We start from the raw sequence: 12,289 nt of genomic DNA on the forward strand, positions 1-12,289 counted from the left end.
CAAAACAAACACGGCAATTTAGAGTTGCTAGTGATGCAAACCAGTCTGAAAGGAAGAGATTTTTATCGCAACAGTGTTAATTTTGAGACATCTAAAATGGTCTTGGAAACTTACAGTAAAACAAATTAACTGTGATTAGATCAAGAAGTACATTTGTGAAAATGGGAAGCAAGAAAAGTGACAAATTTTTGAGCCAAAATTATCAGCAGGTGACAGAGATTAATCCTAATATTAAAATCCATTTCTCCAATGTTAGTTATCAAATAATTCATTAAAATAACCTGTAATGTGGTATAATTTCAATATTAACAGAAATATATTAGCAAGCTTGTACTTTGTTTTCCTTTGTGCCTGTACTAGATACATATAACTGCCACTGACAGCCAAGAGGTACTATCAACAAAACATTCTTTCCATTTATGCTTTTGGTATCTTAGGTGACCACAATTAATCCTCTCTTCTCTATCCGACACCAGCAATGAACAGAAGTGAGTGGGTGAGGACTCCCATCTTCAATAAAAACCCATTTGACATCATTACACAGCAAGACTGAGGCCTCGTCTTGGGGTGAAATAGGTAGAGCGGAGAGGAAAAACAATTGGCTGGATTAACTATTTTTGTTGCCGATAGAAATGATATTCTGTATTACATCATCTTACAGCATCGCTCTTAATAATTAACTCCTTAAAAATATCAAGGCAGTTGTAATTTTTTAAAAGCAAAGATAAGAAGGAAAATAGAAAAGATTTAAAGAGATAAGCATACTAACTGCTTCGAGAACTTGGTTAAAATTACGTTCGCAAAAACAGTTGTGTTGTGCTCATTGTTCTTGCAGAAAAAGTCTTCTCCAACAATAGCCGAAGCATGTTTGTACGATGCTCAGCAAAACAAAATTATCTGTCCATGGGACTCCCAAACGCAAGCCTATGTTCTTCCAGGCACTGTGGTCTTAGGTGCTTATTTATGTCCTTGCTTCAAAAATGAGCAAAAACCACACTACCAAGCTTTCTTTCTGGAATGACTGCTACTCAAGGCAAGATTTGTCAGGATTGAGAAAGTGTGTTTAAAAGGTGTTGAGGCATATTCTGTTTTTTTTTAGGGGACAGATTGCAAAAAAAAAAAAACCCAACCTCTCCTACCCCTTTCCAAAAAATTTCCCCAGAATTTTGTAGCAAAAATCCTAACATAAAAATATCCAATAAGAGCAAATGTGACCTCTTCAAATAGGTAATAAATTAAGTCAGGGTACAATTCATCTGAATGTGCAATGAATCACTATAAAAATGCCCATTTCTCTCTGAAATTCCAATCATTTATATGAGGTCAAGCCCAAAGCTAAAAAATAGATGATATAGTGAAGAAGACAGTGCACAGGCACAGCGCCATACGTTGGTTAAGTCAGTTGTGAACAGATTCCATAGCTGGATCTATACATTTCAGTGCCTTCCATGTCTAAATGTACTCACCACTATTTTTACTTCTGGTCTGGGGCTTAGGAATCTACCTGGAGTATGTTACAACAACGACTGAGCAAGACAGGATGGATATTCAGTATCCAGCACAAAACCGAGTTCCCAATGAAAAATAAAATAAGAGTTTCCAATACAAAATCAGAGTCTGCAATTTGTTCTAAACTCACCTCTTTTCTATTTTCCTTCTGATCTTTGCTTTAAAAACTTTAAACTCACCTCAGGTCTTCCCCACCAACAGTAAATCAAATGTGCTGTCCACATCTGCTTCCATTCCTCTAAATAACATCAAAAAGATAAGCGGGGAGCACCACCTTCATCTTGGCAAGTCAGCACTAAGGTCTTTCAATCCGGTGTAGCCACATGAGTAGGGAAATTGTGAATACTAGATCACAAGTAAAGATAATTCATACGGCTTAGTTTCATTTCTCAAAGACTCCCACACTAGGGTAGCAAATGTCTTTGAAATAGTTTATTTTTCTTTTTTTTTCCTCTTTATTATCTAAATTAGATGGCTCTCCCATCAACACCGTGCCTAGCCCTGAAACATTCGTGAAAACTGTGGAGAGTATTTACGCTTGGATTTAAGAGAAATGAATCTTAACTCAGGACCTTCTTTACTTTGCAGGAAATCTGATTTTGTGGTTCAGCCCAATAAACCTCTCCAGGCCTAAACTACCTTACACAGTTCAATTACGGGACTAAAAAAGGAGGTAAAAGCTTTTAACACCATACTCTGCCATCCCAAGGAAGCAGACACGTTCCCTTATCCTGGGAAGATGACAATTATCACTTTCTTCCACCTTTGAATGTTTCTGGCTTGATGCAGCCCTTTCCTTTCCTTTTCTCTGGGCTAGAAAAGCCGTACTGACCATTTGAACTACCTTTCATAAGAGAAAGGTACATTACAACCTGCTTGGGAGACGGACTTTGCTGAGTATCTATTTCACTTTGTAGCCAAATTCATTCCAGTTTTGAGACATATTTTCATAGACTGGGGCAAGTTGCTGTGTCCCAGTTTGATTGTCTTTGTAATTCCCAAGAGACACTCTCCTTGTAAAGAACAAAGCACTGTGGTGCCTGGAGGACAAGAATATGTAACAGCAGCTAAATGCACCTCAAACTTTTTTTTTTTTCCTTTTTACCCTACTTTTTAGCTTACATCAGATATATCTGCAGTTAGATGTCTGACAGAAAGGAACTTACAGCTTTTATGACTGCAGGAATCCAAAACCTGACTGAACACAGTCCTCAGATGACCCTGCTTAAGCAGGGGGGTTGACTAGATGATTTCCAGAGGTCCCTTCAACCTGAGCGATTCTGTGCTTCTGTAAAGTGACTGGCCAAAATTTTATCCCAGTCCACCACTTCATCAGAATTAGTTCCCATAGCGTGACGTGCTCCATCAACATACTGGGTAGAAATTGCAAAGTAAGAGAGGAAAGTGCCATGTCCCACTCGTCCCTCGTTTGAGTGGGATGTGAAAGAAAGAGACAAGCTTTGAGAGCTAACCATTGGGTCAGAACTGCTGACTAAAAAGCCAAGCCAGTACCAAGAACTTGCTAAGAATTGTATAATTATTAGAGAGATGATGATGATGATGATAGCCACACTGAACAGCAATAGGGGCACGCAGAATATTATTTCCCCCAATGTCCCTCCTTGAGCCCAACGTTACAAAAATCCAACTCTGTTTCAAGGCTCTGTCCTCTGAATGATGATATTATATTGGTAGAACCACCACTGTTACAGACAGAAGCAGGAGGAGGAGCAGCAAAGCATGTATTTTCAACCATAACAAAAGAGATGACGAGATGTGATTATTTTATGACTGGATTGTGTCACACTTCCCTGCTTTTTTCCTTTCATTTCTGCATTTTACCTTGATGTAAAATTGCACTACACTGTCATAAAAAAGATTATATATGAGATAAAAGACTGATCTGAAGAACACGTAATGCACACAGCTCAGATAAAATGCTACATTTATGATGGGGGTACCAGGTTCTATAGCTAGTGAAAATTAATTTCATTTTCCACTGCATGAACTCCTCTTGCTCAAAAACATTAATCCATTTTTTGAGGCCAAGCATGAATTCCTTTTTTAAAGCAATGAGCAAAAAGTGGGATAAACATAAAATTCAGCTCCCCATTTGAATATTCCTGTGCTGAAAGTAGATTACAAAGGCACTGTTCCCCCCTCCAGAAAAAAGAAAAATGTCCCAGTCTCGGTGAAAATGGAGGTGGATGGGTTAAGACATTTTTAGGCCACTGTAAATAGATATTTCACAGAGAAGTAATACTGACTGGAAAGATTACATCACTGCAATTACTGCAAATAGTCCTGGAATCAGAAACAATAAAAATAATTACTTGTGCTAACACCTTAGTCAATCTGCCATTACTCGTAATGAAAGAAGGATGCTCTAATAGAGCAACTTTGATATTTTTAAGTAAGAGATTTGTCCAGGTTGATACAAAACCCAACTCCCTGAGTTGCCTGTTCAAGTTGACATCCACAAAAACAATGTGTTTCCCCTACAGAGGGGAAAGTGCAACTTAATTTCTTAATCAGATATGCTGTATATACTGTAAATAAACCTCACCTCTCAACTTAGTAGTTGTTTTTTCCCTACTAAAGGACACTCAAGGAAACAATATTCACTCGACTCAACTTTTGACAGCTCATCTCAGAGCTCACCTGAGCCCTCACAGCCATGGTACGAGAGAGCAACTGGTGCCTGTTTTAGCTGCTGTTGCTGCCCAGGCAACAGATTCAAGCTCCTGCCTGAACTGCAGCAGCCCATGATGCTACAGAAAACTGAGGATTGGGATGTGCTCACGGAGAGAGAGCTGTTGCCAGCATGTACAAACCCTTCCCTTCTTTTCTAGTCTCTTCCAGAAACTTGGGACATGGAGGATGCTGAGGGCAAGGTAGGGTAACATGAGCTGCTTTTTACTCTGCACCTACTCCTCAAAGAGAGGGAATACTGGGATTTTGATTTCCTGTCTTTGTGACAAAAAAGTTTTTATTTCACAGGGAAAGCAACAGATACCTCCCAGATCTGACAAAAAACCATAATAATACATAGCCAGGTCAACCCAGGGAACATCCAGGTAGCCAGAATCAAGATTGAAGCATAAAGGTATCTTGTTGCTTTCTCCATTTTGGGAATATTTAGCCCTTTAGGCAGTTCAAAGAAACATGATGCCTAATTTTCATTTGTTTAGCAGCAGCCAGGAGAATCTGCAGCAAAGTATCTCCCCCAGGAAGGGGTCACACAGGAGGGAGGCATGCCTGGAGCAGCTGCATACTCCAGCTCCCCCATTAGCAATTTTCCAGAATGAGTTACTGTGGCATCATCTTCTGATGGCAAAGATGATGTAACGGTTGAACAGACTAATGAATTTTTAACCTCAGATTTGCTGGTGTTGGAAAAAGTGTGCCTGTGCAAATTCCAACTACCACAACCCTGTGTAAGTTTTGCACAGAAAACCTATGTCCACTGGGGAATCAACTGCAGCTCTCAATTTAGGACAGTCTAATCTCAGAAACTGATATTCAAATATCTGAAGTGAAGTTAAATAACATCAAGGCTTAGAAAAAACATGGTCTTGTTTGGAAAGTGAGTGATAGTCTCCACAAAGCTTTAAATTTTCCCCTAATTTAATAATATATTTTACTAGCATGATCTAAGGATAAAATTTTTTTCCCCACAGCTTTGGAAATCCGTTTCAGTTATAAGTCTGGATACTTTAATTAGGGAAGCATGTTTAGTTTAAGAAAAAAAAATGGATGGGTTAGAAGAAAAACCCTTCTAATACTCTCTAGTGTCTGAGGGTCCTTCAACCCAATTTGATGTGAATGAAACCATTATTGTTCTTTTGAGCCCTGCTGAGCCATTATGTTAACGGTTTTCTAGAGATTTGAGTAGCATTTTACTACATGTTTTCGTTATTCCACTAGCCAGGATTTTAGCCCTTAGACATCAGAAGTTACAAGATTTAAAATAGGTTTTGTTCAACATTCTGAGAAAGCAATATCCTTTAAATTTTATCAGTTCTTATACAAATTCTAGATTAGTATATGGTGGATATTTGAAATGCACTGAGAGAAAAACGCATGTTCCTCTTTTTCTTTGTTTTTAAGCATCATCAGTTTAACATATTAAAACCTGCAGCAATGAAGACTCAATCAAGCAAATAAAACTGAACACACCCACTGACAGATATTTCCTGCCATAAAAATGCTCACACATTGGATGGGAGGGAAGAGTCACACCCTAATAAAATCTAACAGAGAAAACAATAAAAAGGGTTAAAAGGTAATAAAAGGATTAGTATCAAGCTACATAGACTAAGCCAAACCTTTAAGTGATATTTTATTGCATTAAAATGTGAGCTTTGATGATCCAGCTGGTGTTTTAACTGCTTTAGAGCCAAAATACTCATTTTCTTTTTATACCCCTGTGTGTGCAGCTATATAATAGATGCTTGCTGTACAGCTTCTTGAGATAAAATTGCTTTCAAAGAAGTTGCAGGAAATAGCTATGCAATATTATTCCAAAAACAATTTGCTACTTTGGCTCAAAAAGGAAAGTAGGCTTCAAGTAATTAATACTTAAATACTTTCTTTGCAACTGCACCAGCATAATACTGAAGTAAACAGTGGACAGTTTGATATCTCTTAGAGGCTTCTGTTCCTGAGATAACTCAGTTAAACAAATCAAGTGAGGAAGTGTCATTTTCTTGAAAAAAACAAAACTGATGAGCAGTGAGCTCTGGTTTTCTTCAGAAGACACTTCAAGTAGGTTTTTATATAGATGTTTGTGACACATGCATAGACCGCTCTAAAACAAGCACAAAACCCCTAGGCTAATCAAAGCGACAAAACTGTTACAGATGAACAACAAAATCTAGAAAAAGCAGTAATCAGGCTGATGACAACTCAGTTTAAATGCCAAAATTCCTTCAGTGCAAAACTCATAACACATCTCTAATGACCAAAAATAAACTCATTAAGTCCTGTTCTTGAAACTGGTTTAAAATAGCATCTTTATATCCTGTTTGGGTCCCACACAGCCCAGAAACTCCATAAAAAACCACCAAGCAGCTGATGCAGCCTCCAATTTTCCAATAATACCTAATCTTCCAGAAGGCCTAATGCATTACGCAAATAATTTGAGTGTGGCAAGAACCTGTCCTTGTAGGAATAGCAGCACTTTCGCTTAGGGATGACAAGTAAGTCTTATCATATCCCTTCACTATCCATTTTCTGCACTCCTGAATATGTCATACCGGTTTCCTCACCTGATAGGGACATGGGATGTGATATTCTCTGCAGCGTTCTTGAATCCACGTCGTCTCCCACACACCTCGATAAGCCTGCTCATAGAAATAGCAGCCAATTACAACCAACAGTGGCACGAGGTACAGAACACTGAACACGCCAATCCGGATCATGAACTTCACTAGTTTGTCCTGGTTCTCTTTTTCTAACGGGATTTCAATGCGAACCCGATTGAGAGAGATAATGCCAGCTAGCAGAAGGGAAACTCCAACAACAACATACAGGCAGAGGGGTGCAAGTACAAAGTATCTCAATGCATCCACATCATAGAGGCCAACAAAACATACGCCGCTAATATTGTCACCTTCAATTTTATTCATTGCTAAGAGGATGATGGTTAGAGTTCCCGGAATGCCCCAGGCACTGGCGTGGAAGAGCAATGCTTTCTTCTCAATTGCTTCACTGCCCCATTTTGGCACAGCTGCCAAGAACCACGTGATGGTAAGAATGACCCACCAAACACTGCCAGCCATGGTAAAGAAATAGAGCACCATGAAAAGCATGGTGCAAGCTTTGTTGTGAGAGCCCTGTGTCACTGTGGAAGCCTTGTACTGGGCAGGGCTGGATGCGTTACACGCTACTCGGTCTTCAAGAAGAAAGCCGATGAAGAAAATTAATGACACCATCATGTAACAGACAGCATAAAATATTATCGGTCTTTCTGGATAGCGAAATCTTGTGACATCGATCAGAAAAGTTAAAAAAGTAAACAAGGTAGCAGAAAGGCAGACGATGGAGATCACGCCGATGAAGTAGCGAGCAAAGGAGAGCTCTTCACGCCGAAAGTACATATTTGGGCAAGGAGGAGAACAGTCCCGTACCCTCAAGAAAGAGTAACCCAGATCAGGGTCTATTTTCAACTCCCGAGGACACCAAAAACCATAATCCCTCTGTACTGCCATTGGGGCCTCTTCTGTGGGCTCCCCAGCCAAATTGAGGTCAACAAGACGAGGATATGGCTCATCACAATCTGGGAATCTAAAAAAGTAAGAAAAGAATTATTTACAAGAAATATATGCATACTTTGCAAAGACTAGTAACCTTATTTATATGTCCAACTTTAGACACAATAACTGGAGGGAAAACAAGGACAATCCAAATAATGGGTAATCCATGAAATACTGCACTATGTCTAAACAAACTCTAGAACTCGTTGTCCCAGAATGCAGTGGATGTTGAAGCTATAAAATAGGTTTAAAAATAAAACAGAGAAATAAATAGACCCATTGGGGCTTTAAGCATAAAGGTGAGGATACAAAATCCATCTCAGGAAGTCTATAAATTTAAACTGAGGCTATGTGCCCAAGGAAGCATGGTTTTATAGAACATTTTAAAAGCTTTCCCTAAGCAACTGTGCTAGCTGCTATCAGATAGGACTGCGAGCTAGTTAGACCAAAAATCCAACCTAGCACTGCTACTAGCATTAATAAATTGAAATGATGATGAAGATATTTCTGTAATTAAGTAAAGCTGTGACTGGAGGCTAAGGACTGCTGGAGGTGCAGTCTGAAGTTTTGAAGGAGAGACTGGAGGGATTCCACGCAGAGCTGTCCCGTTCCTCCCTCTGCTAGACGTTATCGCCTCAGCGGGCGCAGCAGAAGCCAAGTACGTCTGTTCCTCTGCCACAGTTCATGTTCTGGCACAATGGCACTAACACAGCACCAGCAAAGCTTCAGTAGTTTTAGCTCTGGCTTTGAAATTTCACTACCCGGGCCTTACTGAGGAGACAGGAGGACCTAAAGGGCCCAGGCATCTGTTCACAGTATGGAGTTAGAGCCATCTTTGCTCCAGACTATCAGGACCTAGAAGCATCCTCCGACTTACTCTTTTGCTAAAAGAAGTTTTAATTGGCTTTCATTCTCTCCGATCCAACTGTAAGAGACTATTTCTTGTTCTTTGTGCTCCTGTATTTTATTAGCTGTTGGAGTCACTTATAAAAAAAATAAAGCATCAAGATACTGTTTTCAATTTCATGTATGTTCTGTTTCAAATAGATTGGAACATCATCAAATACTTTTCTATAAAGTTACTGGTGTAATGTAAAGCTGAAAACATCTGTTTGCACACAAGCTCAACAAGAGGTAGATGCTCTGAAAACAGACCTTTGAGACTTTATATCCTCATCAAAACCAGCCAGCTCCCCCTTCAGAAAAAGAGACTATTAATCTCTAGCGTATGTAATTTTGCCAAACTCTCGGAGAAATTTATAGCAGTATCACCTATTAAACCTCAGTATAGCAGACAAAACCAGGTCAGCATAAATGACAAGAAGAAAAATAGATGGGTATATCCATCCATTTAAGAACATGCATGTGCAGCTTACAATAATTGCCCACAGAAATTTTCAACTATCTCTTGGGCAGATGATAGAAATATGAACTCAAGTTTCCACCCCAGGAAACAGGCTGTTACACAAATGGAAGGGAAAATAAGGGCACTTGTAATGGAACACATTTAAAACGTTTGTTTCAGATCACAAAACACCCTAGATCATACTAAAATTTTATCCCGGGACTCTGAAAAAAACCAGATTTGCTCACCTGGTGCACTCCATATCCTCAGGCCAAGCGACCCCAAACATCTCCATGAGTTTGGAGCACTCGCTGTATGCTCTTTGACAGAGTCTGCGACAAGGGAGAGTGACACGGCCATACTCCATGCACACGGGAGCATAGAGGGCACACAGAAACGGCCGAAAATCTCTGGAGCATTCCAAATTCACCATCGGATGAAACGGCTGGAAAAGAAAAAGGAGAATTCAATAGCTACAAACAGCAGTTTTGTAGAACGCTTCCGCATGAAGCTATCATTTGCCTCATGAGGTGTTAGGGCTTTCACAGCCATAACCACGACCTTCTTCTTCTGAACTTTGGCTGTTGGAATAAATGATCATCACAACACAGCACTTATGTATTTTAGGAAGACAGGCAATCAAGAAGCCTGAGGACAATGACAAAGATTCACAAGGGACATTTATGTACTTGATTTGCATTAAAATCAGTGGGAATTAGACAGTTAAACACCTCTGAGGATTCAGGCTTAGCTTCACACTCTCCAATAACAGCCATATAAACTTGATTCCTTTTAGTGCAGACACATGAATTGCTCACTGCTTATTTAGTAGGATAATATGAAAACTTGTTTTTGATTGATGAGATTACAATCAGAGGAATGTTAGATAATGCGAGACTCCTTGACTGTAGAGAAATATAGCATACTGTGATCTTTCAAATATTATTTACAGATCACGACATAATAATTGTAAATAATCTCTCTATTTCTTGAATTTCTTCAGCAGGGCAGTGTTCTTCCTATCTTCCTACAAAATGCAAACACAGGACATTTTCCATCGCGTTCTTCTCACAGCATCTTCTCCAGCTGAAGAGAACCCATCTGTTAAAATCTCCATTCTACCATCAGAGTACATTTGTAGACAGAAAACAGTCCCAATGTGCATGCTATCATTGTTACATAAATTCTCGCACATAGAACTTTCTAGCTTCCAGAAGAGGGCTGTAATCACAGTGAAGTCACATTAAGTATGTCATTTCTTGACTAACCATCAGAAAGCGCTGTGAAATCAAAGGCTGAACAAAATTAGTCAGAAAAAATAACCGGTGTCTTGTGCTACTGTGTTGCTTTATAACAGGTTTAAGTAACGGTGATAGCAACACTCCTTGGAAGCACTGAGAGAAAAATCTATCACAGTTAGCCAATATATAGCTGTTCTTAAGTATTTCTGAGGATGAAAAAGAAGGAAAAAAAGTAGGACAGGGATTTATGTCTTAATAAAAACTGGTGCACATTGATAATCCATGTTATCTTCTTACTATCCAGCATGGGTTCGTTTTGCTCTTGCTTGTTATGGTCTGTCTTTAAAACTCTCCAGGAGTTGATCAGTATCTTATTCTGAGTTTTTGTGGCAACTACCACTACACAAAGCCTCACCATCTCTTCAGATATTGATAGAAGATCAATTATATTCTCTTAAAAGTAGAACTACAGAATATTGAAATACATTAGCATTTACACTTCTAGAATAAACAAAACAGCATACAAATGCTGAATTCTCCAAACTAGAGAAACAGCAGTGACATTTTAGTAAGCCACTTCTTTTCTTTGACTTATATTTCAAATCATAGCTTGAAGGGAAAAGGTGACAGTTGCTTGATCAATGGCAATGCTAACATGAGCTCTGCTCTAGACAGATTTTTTATAAAAAGTCCATTATCTCAATACCAGAGTTTCCTCTTCTCCACAGCCTGGCAGGATTATAGAGCAAGAAGTCTAATCTTCAGAATTTGTGGTGCAATAGCAGAAGCACAAATGAGCCTGCTCTCTCTCTATATAAAAAACCCTATATCTTATAGCTGAAGCTGAAGAGTAGGCTGTAGAAAGATTACATTTTCAGACAGCAATTTTCTGAGAAGTATTTTAAACCAATTCAACATTTGCTTTTTCCAAACTATAGAACAGAACAGACCCAACAACAAAAAATAGGTCATCTTCTGTGGCAATATAAATGACAATCCCTAGAAAATATGAGGAAAAGTTTCACATTTTAGTTCTTCCTTATCGGCTCCTTACTCTTCCAGTTCTTCCTATATGCCTTCTTTGCTCTGCAGAAGGTTAATTTTTGGAATACAGGACACAACCATGCTGTGATTTTACTGATTTTTTTAAAAACATTATTATTATTTACCAAGCTGATTAAATTTTCAGTGCTCTGCATTTTTAAAAAGGTGGTCACATGACAACAGAGCCATGCAACTTGGCAACAGCTTGTATGAAGAGCAGTATAAGCCTTCAGAGCTGTTGACAAGGAAAAAGGAAGCAACAGTTGGAAAGTATTTGCGTTTACAAGCTCATTGTTACTCAGGGAATACTTTCTGTTTGACTGGACGTTTACTTCAGAAGCATATATGTTTTTATTTTTAAGTAGTTATTGCCTATCGCACAGTTAAAGCTATTGTTTGACAACAAGGATCCAAGAAATTGATTCTAGGTAGTTATGACACTTGACCTGACTGAAAAAGCTTAATAGTCTTCATTTATTTGATGGAAAGGGAAAAGAAAAGGAAAATGCCACTTTTTGGGAAGTGTTTAAATTTCCTTCTTTTCCAACAATCTTGAAAATAAGAAAATGAAGTTATATTTTTATGAAAAAGAGCTATTGGCTTAATGCCTCCGGCTCTCCCAAGTCTTGCCTCCTGCCACTGCCATTTTGCATGTACCCCTACCTAAAGTTCAAGTTCTCCTGACAAATGCTCTACTACTCTCCTCTGATACACCTTCCATCAAGAAAAGATGTTTCAGAAATTTCTCTTTTCCTGCTACTTCATCTTCATTAAAAGATCTGTTTGGTTTTGGTTGATATGCAGAAAGCTGTACCATTTAGGAAGATCCCAGACTATCTCAAGGTGTGCATGAAAGAAAACGGTGCAACCAGAGCTCCAGATCACGGCTGCTG

At 38.8% G+C, this 12,289-nt stretch overlaps 1 protein-coding gene across 4 annotated transcripts in view; it reads right to left on the reverse strand.

Moving 5' to 3' along the window:
- FZD3 (frizzled class receptor 3) overlaps positions 1-12,289 on the reverse strand; it is a 60,223-nt gene that overhangs the window by 20,178 nt on the left and 27,756 nt on the right. For 3 of the 4 annotated variants that reach the window (XM_074820315.1, XM_074820318.1, XM_074820316.1), the window contains 2 exons: positions 9,360-9,556; positions 6,780-7,797 (listed from right to left, as the gene is read on the reverse strand). In XM_074820315.1, the coding sequence (XP_074676416.1) occupies positions 6,780-7,797; positions 9,360-9,556 (1,215 nt within the window). Of the gene's footprint in view, positions 1-6,779; positions 7,798-9,359; positions 9,557-10,379; positions 10,485-12,289 lie in introns of those variants that run through there. The other variant, XM_074820317.1, reaches the window with a different exon arrangement.

Source organism: Strix aluco, chromosome 3, assembly GCF_031877795.1.
Source record: "Strix aluco isolate bStrAlu1 chromosome 3, bStrAlu1.hap1, whole genome shotgun sequence".
In the NCBI taxonomy this organism is placed as follows: domain Eukaryota; kingdom Metazoa; phylum Chordata; class Aves; order Strigiformes; family Strigidae; genus Strix; species Strix aluco.